The following is a 12,548-nucleotide window of genomic DNA, read 5'->3' as shown; positions in this document are numbered from 1 at the left end:
GATTCTAACTAGGCTGAGCAGAAAGGTGGATTTAATGAGTTTCCAGGGCAACACCTGTGGGCTATGGTTAAATGGAACTGGTATAGTGTAGCCAATGAAGAAAAGGAATTTCTAGCTGGTGCTAAAAGAGTTAATCTGGCTAGGGTTCAGATCAAATGTTTGAAGACAAGTAGCTTGTTTTACAATATTTTGAAATGCTTGGGGTGTGTATATGTGAGGAGTGGCTCTGTATAAGAAGACTATTCAAATACCTCAAGGGTTCCATTCTCACATTAGATCAGTGACTCTATTTTACTTGAGTGGCTGTAAAATATTTGTGCTGTTTTTGGGGTTTGAAAGGTGCTGTATAATACAAGTCTTTCTCTCTTCTGACAGTAACTGTGCAGCATTGTTACTTCCTCAGACACATAAGGAGGCTCCCAGGAGAACAATCTCACGCATTGGATTTCACTTACTTTCTGTAGCTCAGCAACTTCATTTTCACACATGTCCACAAATTCCATTTTGACTGTCTTGCCACTTACTTACACTAAGGGGTAATTTACAGTGGCCGATTAAACGTCCAGCATGTGGGAGAAAATCAGAGTATCCAGGGAAACAGGGGAATGTGGATACTCAACACTGAAAATACCCAAGATTGGGACTGAAGCTCACTGCTGAGCCTCTATGCTAACCAAGGTGATTAAAAATACACAGAACAAAAGAGGTTGAATTATTACATTTAGAAAACCTTCAGAATTTTAACCTAAAAAGTAACAATTCGCACTTCAGAAATAGTTTTAAAAGGACCAAAATGATTCATTTGCCTGCTTCAGAACCAAATACAACATTGGAACTCAAATATATTGTTGGTCCACAGTCTGAATCTAAATGTAAGGAAGTGACTATTGTCTAGCATTATTAATGGAGAGGAGGGAGAATGGACTATTTCCCATGTCGGACTGGGGGAGTGAAGTAAAGGACAAAATTGCATAAGGATATTCAAGGCTGTGTCTGTACCCCTGTTGGAATCTAGTTACAGAGATGTATTGTCTATGTTATTGGGCAGTTGGTCTTCTACACTTAAAGATAAGGGAGCTACTGACCACATTCCATTATTGCAGGAGAATAACATGATTTTTCACTGATGCCTCAGAAAGAGTTAACATTTCACAGCTATAAATACATACAGCCTACTCGTTTCCACATTAGGCGATTCGCTGAGATTATTCATCATAAAATTGGGCATCCCAGGCAAGTGGGTGTCTTACCAAAGTTAATCATCTAGGTAGCTGACCATTCATCAAGTGCTATGGCCAGGCAATGCTACCCCCACTAGTGCTGCTCTAACTTAAATCAGTATTACAATGCTCAGCTCACTTTGCACTATGTTCATGAGAAATTGTGCCTTCCAGAACGAGTTCCCTATGAGCTAAAACAGACACCAGACACGCTGTTCTATGCCTAACCCACTGGCCATATACTGCTGTAATATCTCAGTCACCTAAAGTCACATCCAGTGCCCAATCTCTCCCAATACATGAAAATTAAAACTGAGTCACATTAATCTTGCTATTAATCATTAAACAGAAAGGAAAATGTATTAAAACAGCACATGTATGACATGCACAAGGTGTGGGTGTCGAACATTTCTTCTGGTCACAGCACAGAAGCGCTCACTAGTGGGTCACCTGCCACTTTACAGCTCCAGCAACCAGGTTCAGTCCGAGTTTGGGCACTGCCTGTGTGGAATTTGCACCTCCTTCCCATGGCTGCTTAGCCTTTCTCTGGATGCTTCCAATTCTTCCCCCCACCCAAGAAAGCAAGGTTTCAGAGCCATTTAGACAGACACATGAAGGGGCACTGAATGGAGAGATATGGGCCACGTGCAGTTTAAATTGGCATCGTGGTTGGAATAGACACTGTGGGCTGAAGGGACTGTTTCTGTGCTCTATGATTTTAAGTCAAAGATAAAATCATTGGCAAAAGAACTATAATGGCTGTAATCATCAGCTTATGGAGGATTAAAATTACCCAGTATTATTGCTACTGAAGGCTAAGTAAGGAAATGTGATCATTCAGGCATATTGGATTTATTGTAACTGAACCCATACTTAAATAATTTGCCAATGACATACAACAATCAGACACAAAACAGCAAGCTGGGCATCAGCCCCAAACAGTAACCCCTGAATTACCAGCTTCAGCATATAGGGAACTGAGGGTTCAGAATAAGCATCCATTTTTTTTAAACTTTACACCACAAAGGAGACACATTACAAGAGCTTCTTTGGCCTGGTCATGGTTTTCTCTCAACTATAATATCCTTTACCGTCTCTCTTGGTGCACCACAGTCGAGGATGGGAATACGTCTGTACAGCAGACCTTGATGGGAACCTTTCAGTTGGTTAAAAATCTCTTGCATGGTGAGGCAGCTTTTAAACAGTTTCATCTGCTTCTCCTCGCCAAGGCGTACTTCAAGCAACTTCTGTGATGTCAGGATCTCATTTTTAAGGTTGCTCTCTAATTTCTGCTCAAGAAAAAATTAAGCCAGGCAATTAACAAAACTCAGAAATACGTCCATCTGTTTTTCATTTTGTAAACAAATAAGCTGATCTCTACTTTTCTCAGATAATTACTTTGACAGATTATTAACTGGTTTCAGTTAAATGCCATATTTATCTTTTTACAGTAAAAATGCAATAGAATTAAAATAAAATATTCAGATGCTATCAAATTCCCAGAGGATGCCTCTAAGGACTTAAATGTTTACCTCCCTTTTCCAATTTGTCAACTTTCCTCTCAGATATTGATGCTTGTTCCTACTCAGACATACTGGCCTACATTACTTTGATTGCTCTACCTTCCATTGTAACATTTCAAGCTTTATGGGATCGCCTGGTAAAGTATGAAAGCTGAATATGCACAGATCAACATTATTGATCTTCCTGGTTTTAAATTATTGTGTTCATTTGGCAGTTGCATTACATTTGTAAGAAAGAAAAGTCCGACCTCCCTTTTGCTATCTGCTCCAGAGATTTTGTCAATTTATGAACACATTCTAATCATTAATATTAGAAATCATTCTTATCAATCTGCATTTACTGATATTTGTAACATGCATCCTACATAGCCTAGCTATAATGGGTGTTTTAGCACAAGACAGTAGCTTTTGCACAGTACCCCAGAAAATAAATTAATCATTGATTTATACAGCAGAGAAACAAGCCCTTCAGACTACTGAGTCTGTGTCACCATCTTTAATAATTCCATTTTCCCGCACCTCACCCCTACCCTTTTTTACCTTCACAATTGAAGTGCCAATCTGGAAAATCAGGGTAGCATTGTGCAGTAGTTAGCAGAGCTGCAGTCTCAAAGCTAGTGACCTGATCAAAGCTACAGAGACCTGGGTTTGATCACCTGAAAGGAGTTTAGATGTGACCACATGGGTTTCCTCTGGCCGCTTCAAGTTCCTCCTACCTTCCAAAGACATGTGGCTGGAGGGTCAGTTGGTCATTGTCAATTGTCTCTAGTGAGTAGGTGAGGAGTTGATGAAAATAAAGGGAAAGTAATAAATGGGATTGATGAAGGGCTGGTGTAAATAGTTGGTATGGACCCTATGCTGTGGACTGAAGAACTAGTTTCTGTGCTGTATCTCTCTACGCTCTCTTAAATATTGTGGAGCATACCTTCAAGCAATGTATTTCTTTTGTTTAAAAAAATCCTCATATTGCCTCTAAAGCTCCTACCCTTTTACTTTAAATCCATGCTCTTTAGTTTAGCAAAATGTTTCTTACTATTCACCCCATCTATGCACATAATACCACAACCAAGTCTGCCTCAGCCTCCATTGATCCACAGACAACAGACATAACCCCTCCAGACTCTTGTCATCACCGAGCCTGGAGAACATACTCAGCACTGTCCACAGTGCAACCACTTTCTTCCTAGTGGTGTGGCAACCAGAGCTAAACACAGTACTCCAATATGGAGTAACTACAGTTATATTACAACTGTATTACAGTTATATTACATAAAGTTACATTACAACCCCTTCCCCCACTGTTATACTTTGTGTCCCAGCTCATGAAGGCATATACATTATTATTTATGTAAATTACTTAGATATGAATGCACAAGGCACTATTAGCAAGTTTGCTGATGATACTAAAATAGGGTCTAGTTTGTTGATGGTGAAGCAGTTAACAATGAATTGCAAAGAGATCTTGGTCAGTTAGGGAAATAGACTGATGACTGGCACATAGACTTCAATTTCTATAAGCTTAAGGGGATGCATTTTGGACATTCAAACTAAGGTAGAGTATATCCAGTGAATAGCAGGGCACTGATGAGTGTTATGGAACAGTGGCCTGGGAGTAACTGTTCCACAGTTCGCTGTAAATGGCCACACAAGTAGAAAGGGTGGTGAAGAAGGCGTTGAGCATGCTGGCTTTATCAGTCAGAGCATCGGGTTAGGAGTAAGGACATTATCTTACAACTCCGCCATGGATGGGCCCAAGCCCAGCTGCGAAAGGCCGGGGGGTGGGGGGTTGGGCATGGGACTAGCAAACCCATCCTGTTAAGAAAACAGTGCTACAGAAATGCCAACAGAAGCTCCAAAGGCCTCATCCCTGGAAGAGGAGGGAGAAAGTGGGCTACACTTCGGATTACTGGCCCAGGAATGAGAACTTTGGCGAGCTGATGCAGGTGGCCCATGCCCCAATAGGGGTGACGGGCTCAAGTTAAGCTACATTAAGTTGCAGATATACAAGTTGTTGCTGAATCCACATTAGGAGCATTGTGTACAGTCCTGCTCACCCTGACATCGTCAATTTGGAGAGGGTGGAGAACAGATTTATGAGGACACTGCTTTGACTAAAAGTTCTGAGTTAAAGAGAAGTTGGTCACTCTGGATCCTTATCACTAGAGTGCAGGGGAATGAGGGGTAATCTCATAAGTTTATAAAATCGTGAGGAATATTATATGGTGAATTGTCACAGTCTTGTCCCCAGGGTGGGGGAGCCCAAAACTAGACAGCACAGATACAAGGGCAGAGACCCGAGAGGTAACTTCCTTACACAGAGAGTAGAGGGTAGTGAGTACCTGGAATGAGCTGTCAGAGGAGGTGGTTGAGCCGAGTATAAACTGCATTTGGATGGATACATGGAGAGGAGGGGCTTGGAGAGTTATGGGCCAAATGAAGACAACGGAGACTAGCAATGAGGATGCTGTGGTTGGCATGGACTAATGGGACCGAGGGACCTGTTCCCTCACCATATTACTCCATAACTTCTTAACCATCTACTTTTCCTATGCTGACACCTTCATTTTGAGGAATTTTGACTAAGCCTAATTGCCAATAATATTAACATTGATGTCCACTTCTGTCCTTAGTTCACCCTATAATTACAAAAACTATGTTCTCCTACAACATATACCTCACCCAGTGCCTTTAACAATCCACGTACCACCACATGGGCTGCTCACCTGCTGAACCTAACTTGTATCTGGACTTTTGCTCTTACTTTGGACCTGGGCTCTGGTGGTCCTACCCCAAATCCAGTGTGCAGATTGGGTTGCCCTCTGCTGATCCTAAATACAAATTAGTGGCTTCTGTAGTCATTCATTTTTTTTTGCAGTCTGGATACTACCGACAAGAGCAGAATTTATCACACGTCCTGAACTGCCCCGGAGAAGTGGTGGCAACTAATTTTCTTGACCCTCTGCTAACTGGTGCAGTACTCCCACTGTGCTGTAGCGTGGGCAGTTCCAGGAGTTAGACCCAACAAGGATGAGGGACCTGCGATGTATTTCCAAGTGAAGATGGTACATAACTTGGGAGGAAGTGCTGCTGGCGATGGTGCTTCCTGCCTCTGCTGCTCTTGTCTTTCTCAGTTTGGAAAAGGATGTCAGAAAGTAACTCCAGTTTATTTTGTAGCTACAGGTATTTTTTAATGGTGACTAATGGATTACTAAATCTAAAAGTAATTCATTGTTTATTAAGGTATTCTTGGATCACTTGAAGCTAAGAAAATGCTGTATATAATTCGAGAGCTTGCTTCTTATGCCTTATATCAATCTGTTTTAGTGGAGACAACAATGATAGTTTTCTTTGCATAAGTAATAGAAGGAAGAATGACGTCTGCTGATGATGTTATTCATTTCTAGCACACCTTGCAAAGATTACTCACCTCCAACTGCTCCGGTGACTCCATAGGTACTCTAATGGGCTGCTCTAAGGCGGCTGGTTCCCGGAGAGTGTACATTTGACTGTTGCCTTCCAGCACCACTTCCTCTCGCAATGTCACCCACAGAATGTTAGTATAGTTCCTCTTGCCCTCTGTCAGGTAAGTCAGGACAGTGCCACATGCCTGTCAACAGGAATTGCTAATCCATGAGTTTAATGTTCTGCCACATCAGGTCTCACAAAAAGCTTAACATAAATATAGTGACTTTACCATTTCCCAAACTAGAAGTATCTGATATAGCAGCTTTATTTAAGTACTTGGTTTGGAAGGTGCTATGTGTGATATTTCTGGGGTCACAAATGGGATTTAAATCAATGCCCCTCCCCTTGCTCTCGTTTCACATTGGCAAACGCTATATGTCAACACCAGTGAGAGAATTACAGTTAAAATGGCCCACTTCAGATATGTAGGCTGATGAACTTCAAACAGGACAAAATGGGAAAAGGGAAGAAGAGCTGAAATGGAAGAGTGAAGACAGAAGACTCTGCAGGTGCTGACGAACTGCTGGAGGAGCTTAGTGGCCTGGGCAGCACCTGATGAAGCAAAGACATGGTTGAGACTTTGCACATCGGTATAGAGGAAAGAAACCAGTATAATGAGGAGAAGGGAGGTTGGCGAGGTAGGGGCTGGCTGGTGATAGGTGGAACCAGGTAACGAGAGGGGAATAACAGAAGAGTGACCTTGGCTTTGTGTGCCAAACAGTCATGAATTTGGGGTCAATACATGGTTACGAGGATAAAAGACTAGTTATCTTACAAAGTTTTTCAGATCAATTGTAGAATATGATACCGACTTATGGATAAATTTACAAAATGCTAATTATCAGTTTTGAATTACTGGTCACCTTTCATTGACATTAAATATTGTTAAACAGTTTGTTGATTTTACATCACTCACTTATGAAATGGTTGACAAATCATTCGAAACATATTACTTCATTTTCTCATGTTACATATAGACAGATATTCATCACTGCACCTAATATGCAAATTTAACCAAAAGTGTTTGCAACTTTAAGGCGGTGTAGGGAGGGCAGAATCCCTCATTTCTGTACTCTCAATTCCTAGAAATATCAAACTCTATCTTTCCTTTTAACCTTGCTATTTTCAAATCACCCAGTCAGCATTTAAAAGCAAATACAGAGTCTGACTCCCCCACTTCTGCTCTAACACTCTAACAGACCACACTAAGATAATGAAAGAAATTCTTCTATTTTCTTTGGTGATGATTCAGATTCAGATTCAGATTCAGTTTATTTGTCATTTAGAAACCACAAATGCAATGCAGTTAAAAACATCAGTAGTGGGGAAGATGCTAGAGTCCATTATTAAAGATGCAATAGTGGCATATCTAGATAGCAGTGATAGGATTGGGCAGAGCCAGCATGGATTTACCAAGGGCAAATCATGCTTGACTAATCTATTGGAGTTTTTCGAGGATGTAACCAGGAAGTTAGACAAGGGAGATCCAGTGGATGTAGTGTACCTCGATTTTCAGAAGGCATTTGATAAGGTCCCACATAGGAGATTGGTGGGTAAAATCAGAGCTCATGGCATTGGAAGGAAGATATTGACATGGATAGAAAACTGGTTGGCAGATAGAAAGCAAAGGGTAACGGTGAATGTGTGTTTCTCAGAATGGCAGGTGGTGACTAGTGGGGTGCCACAGGGCTCGGTATTGGGACCACAGCTGTTTACAATTTACATCAACAATTTAGATGAAGGCATTGAGAATAACATCAGCAAGTTTGCTGATGATACTAAGCTGGGTGGCAGTGTGACATGTGATGAGGATGTTAGGAGAATTCAGGGTGACTTGGATAGGCTGAGTGAGTGGGCAGATACTTGGCAGATGATGTTTAATGTGAATAAGTGTGAGGTTATCCACTTTGGGAGTAAGAACAGGAAGGCAGATTATTATCTGAATGGTGTAGAGTTAGGTAAGGGAGAAATACAAAGAGATCTAGGAGTCCTTGTTCATCAGTCACTGAAGGTGAATGAGCAAGTGCAGCAGTCAGTGAAGAAGGCTAATGGAATGTTGGCCTTTATTACAAAGGGAATTGAGTACAAGAGCAAGGAAATCATTTTGCATTTGTACAGGGCCCTGGTGAGACCACACCTGGAGTATTGTGTACAGTTTTGGTCTCCAGGGTTAAGGAAGGACATCCTGGCTATAGAGGAAGTGCAGCATAGATTCACAAGGTTAATCCCTGGGATGTCCGGACTGTCTCACGCAGAGAGGTTAGAGAGACTGGGCTTGTACACGCTGGAATTAAGGAGATTGAGAGGGGATCTGATTGCAACATATAAGATTATTAAGGGATTGGACAAGATGGAGGCAGGAAATATGTTCCAGATGCTGGGAGAGTCCAATACCAGAGGGCATGGTTTGAGAATAAGGGGTAGGTCATTTAGGACAGAGTTAAGGAAAAACTTCTTCTCCCAGAGAGTTGTGGGGGTCTGGAATGCACTGCCTTGGAAGGCAGTGGAGGCCAATTCTCTGGATGCTTTCAAGAAGGAGCTAGATAGGTATCTTATGGTTAGGGGAATCAAGGGATATGGGGACAAGGCAGGAACCGGGTATTGATAGTAGATGATCAGCCATGATCTCAGAGTGGCGGTGCAGGCTCGAAGGGCCGAATAGTCTACTTCTGCACCTATTGTCTATTGTCTAAAAAACGAGACAACGTTCCTCCAGAATGATATCACAAAAGCATATGACAAAACAGACTACACCAGAAAATCCACGTAACGTTTGGCAATCCCCAATCCAGAGTCCGGAGAGGCTGCTGCGTATTAATATCACGCTACCAATGATCATTGAATTCAAAATCCAATATATCAGGTAACATTCCCCAGGATTTGCAAAGAACCATTCAACTACGCATTGGGTAAAGAGCGTAGATTTAAAAGATTCATCAGCAGAAAGCATGGAAGTGTACTAAAGGAAGACAAGTTGGTAGGACAGGCAAATGGAAAGAAAACAAGTGGAAGCAAAGAGAAAAGCAAATTCAAAAACTTGATATCATGATCCAAAATCAAGTCTGAGACTAGCTGTCAGTTGTGGCAGAGCTCAGGTTATAATGCCTACAAAATAAAGTTGGGCAGCATTGCCAACAGCAGCACATCCCTTCCTGATGAGTTTAATATATTCTATGTATGTTTTGAACAGAAGGGGATTAGTAACCATCCACCCAAACGGCCCCAGTGCACTTGAGTGCACAGTCACCACTGTGGATGTAAGATCAGTCTTCTGGGTAGTGAATCCATTGAAGGCATCTAGTCCAGCTGGTGTTCCTGGCCATGTCATTAGATCCTGTGCAGATCAACTGGTGGGGGAATTTGCAGCAAATAAGGATAGGCAGCAACAACCCCACCATGACTGTTCTTAACACTGGTGTTCCACAAGGCTCTGTTCTCAGCTCTTTGCAATTATGTACTACACCCTGTACACTCAAAACTACATATCCAGATACAGCTCCAACTCCATCTACAAGTCTGCAGATGATACCATCATAGTGGTATCTCAAATGACAATGAGTCAAAGTACAGGAAGGAGTTAGAGAACCTAGTAACATGGTATCAAGACAACAACTTTTCTCTTAATGCCAGTCATTGACTTCAGATTGCGGGGGCAGTGCACATTTTCCTGCCTACGTCAATAGTGCAGAGGTTGAGAGCTTCAAGTTCCAAGCAGGGACCATCACCAACAACTTGTCTGGTTCAACCACATAGACATCACAGCCAAGAACACTTGCCAATGCCTCTGCTTCCTCAGGAATGTAAAGAAATTAGGCACATCACAGTCAACCCTTAACAATTTTTGTCGATGCACCATGAAAAGCATTATATCTGGATGCACTAGAGCTTGCTATGGCAACTGCTCTGCACATAACCACAAGAAACTGCAGAGAGTTGTGGATGAAGCTCAGCACATCACAGAAATCAGTGCCCCCTCCACGAATTCTGTCTTTACTTTTCTCCACCTCAATAAAACTCCCAGCATAATCAAAGTCTTCATCTACCCTGGACATTACCTTTCCCTCTCACTGGGCAGAAAATACAAAAGCCTGAAAGGGTATGCCACCAGACTCAAAGACAACTTCTACCATGCTACTATAAGGCTAGGTTCTCTAATACATAAGATAGACCCCTGACTTCACAATCTACCTTGTTATAATCTTGCACCTTATGCCCATCTGCACTGCACTTTCTACATAGCTGTTGCAATTTATTCTATATTCTGTTATTGTTTTTACCTTGTACCACCTCAATGCACTGTGTAATGAATTGATCTATATGAAGAGAATGCAAGAGTAACTTCACACATGTGCAACAACAAACCAATTGCAATAAGGCAGGCTTGAATTTTAAAAACCTGTAGGAAGGAGGAAACACTGATTGTGTTATAATGTATACCACTGTTACAGTAAGATACTGCAAGAAGTTACCTCCAAACTGGGCTGTGCCATGCCATAGATCGGCATTTTTGGAACCCTTCTAAAATTGGCCACTTTCATTTCTTTCATGGTGCTAAGCACATCTGGAACTTCGTCTCTGACCTGTTGAAATAAGAATAATGGATTTTATAGCATACACTTGCAATTTGACAGCTCTTTAACTTTACTGATTTTTCTCCTGTTCTCGTCCACTCCGAAGTCTTTATCCAGTAACAATAGCGGCATTTAGTCAGCAATTTTATTGAAGTAAACCACCTTCACCTACAAGCTTATTATGACACAGAAGAAAGCCAGTTAGCGCATTAATAGATATCTTTTACAGGCAAGTATACTAGGGGATTTCCATTATCATGATGTTAACTGTGATACAGTCAATGTCAGAGAGGACACAAAATTTCTAAACTGCATTCAAAATCAATCTACGATGGAGCAAACACAATAAGGAAAGAAGAAAGATAGCGGGAGGAGAGGAAGTGAGGTTTTACTTTTAATTTGAGGGTGCACTAAAGACAAAATAAGATAAAGGAGGAAAACATGACAGATCTTGAGAACTTAATACTACAGAAAGCCTAGAGACCGTTAAAAATTGCAGGAGTGAAATTAAAAGGCAAATTAAGAAAGCATGAGGATAATTAAGGAAAAATTAGGGCACTAGAGACTGGAAAATATAACATGTGGTTGGAGGCAAGAGGTTATGGGCACAGTTTGATGAATATCTTGCAGCTGTTTTTACAAAGTACTGATATTATTCTTCAAGAGGTAGAGTGTGGACACAGAAGAAGAAGAAGAAATATGAAGGATCTAACAAGTTTTAAAGTGAGTAAGTTGCTAGGCCTAGAAACTGTACCCCAGGCTGTTCAAAGCAGCAAGGGAAGAAATAGCAGAGACTGTGACCATCAATTTGCCAGAGGATTACAACATTGCTAACATGCTGTTGTTAGTAGGAAAGGTTTAAACCAGGTTTAAAAGGTATAATCAAAGGTTACAAAATAGTTTAACTTCGGCGACCAAGTTATTGGAATTACTTCTGAGAGACAATGTAAACTTCCATTAAGACAAGCTCAATCAAGGAAAGTCTATATGGAATTTTTATGGGAAGTAACTAACTTGATTAGATATTTTCAGGAGGTAACAATGAGAGCTGCGCAGTACCAGTACCATACCAAGTTCAGAGTGAACAGCAGTCGAACCTGAGCCAAAGGCAAGAAATTTAATATCATGCTAACACGCTGATGATGACACTCTCTATCACAATGGAAATCCAAAAAAAAAGTCCAATGTCAGTAAAGTAGTAAAGGCTGATCAGAATTCACAAAATATCCTCCAAACAATAAAAATCTTAGAAATTTCTGACAATGCCCTCAAATAGAAAGAGGAGATTTATTTTGCAGCATGTTGTGTAAGTATTTCTAGAATAAAATACCTACCAACAATCTCCACTGATGAAACAACTTTAATATTGTCAAACATTGCAAAATGTTTCCACAGGATGCTAGCGAACAAACCTGTGCCAATGTTTCTTCAGAAGGTTTTTAAGGTATGCCTTGAAGGACGGTGTAGAACTGACTGATTTAGAGAGGATCTGGTTCAGTTATGGCATCTAATGAAAGCTATTTACAATTATAGAGTAACCTATTAATTTTTACAAAGTTCAGCTTCAAACTTACCAAGAGTCTGATGCCTTTTGTTATCAAGTCACAAGGTGCTGTAAGCTCAGACACATCCATGCCAGCTAAGATCCTGAACATCCAGGGGTGACTACACATCCACTTGCTGAAGTTGAGTGAAAAAGCCAAAGGGTACTGGAAGGTAACATACACATTAATTATTAGCTATAGGTAACATGACAGAATCTCCAAGCT

At 41.0% G+C, this 12,548-nt stretch overlaps 1 protein-coding gene across 3 annotated transcripts in view; it reads right to left on the bottom strand.

Moving 5' to 3' along the window:
• Positions 1-12,548, bottom strand: part of LOC140714236 (paladin-like) — a 271,350-nt gene that overhangs the window by 133,983 nt on the left and 124,819 nt on the right. For all 3 annotated transcript variants that reach the window (XM_073025263.1, XM_073025262.1, XM_073025264.1), the window contains 4 exons: positions 12,354-12,488; positions 10,678-10,788; positions 6,171-6,350; positions 2,312-2,509 (listed from right to left, as the gene is read on the bottom strand). In XM_073025263.1, the coding sequence (XP_072881364.1) occupies positions 2,312-2,509; positions 6,171-6,350; positions 10,678-10,788; positions 12,354-12,488 (624 nt within the window). The remainder of the gene's footprint in view (positions 1-2,311; positions 2,510-6,170; positions 6,351-10,677; positions 10,789-12,353; positions 12,489-12,548) is intronic.

Source organism: Hemitrygon akajei, chromosome 21 (genome assembly GCF_048418815.1).
Source record: "Hemitrygon akajei chromosome 21, sHemAka1.3, whole genome shotgun sequence".
NCBI lineage: Eukaryota > Metazoa > Chordata > Chondrichthyes > Myliobatiformes > Dasyatidae > Hemitrygon > Hemitrygon akajei.
Note: the sequence above shows the minus strand (reverse complement) of the source record. Positions and strands in the feature narration are given on the sequence as shown.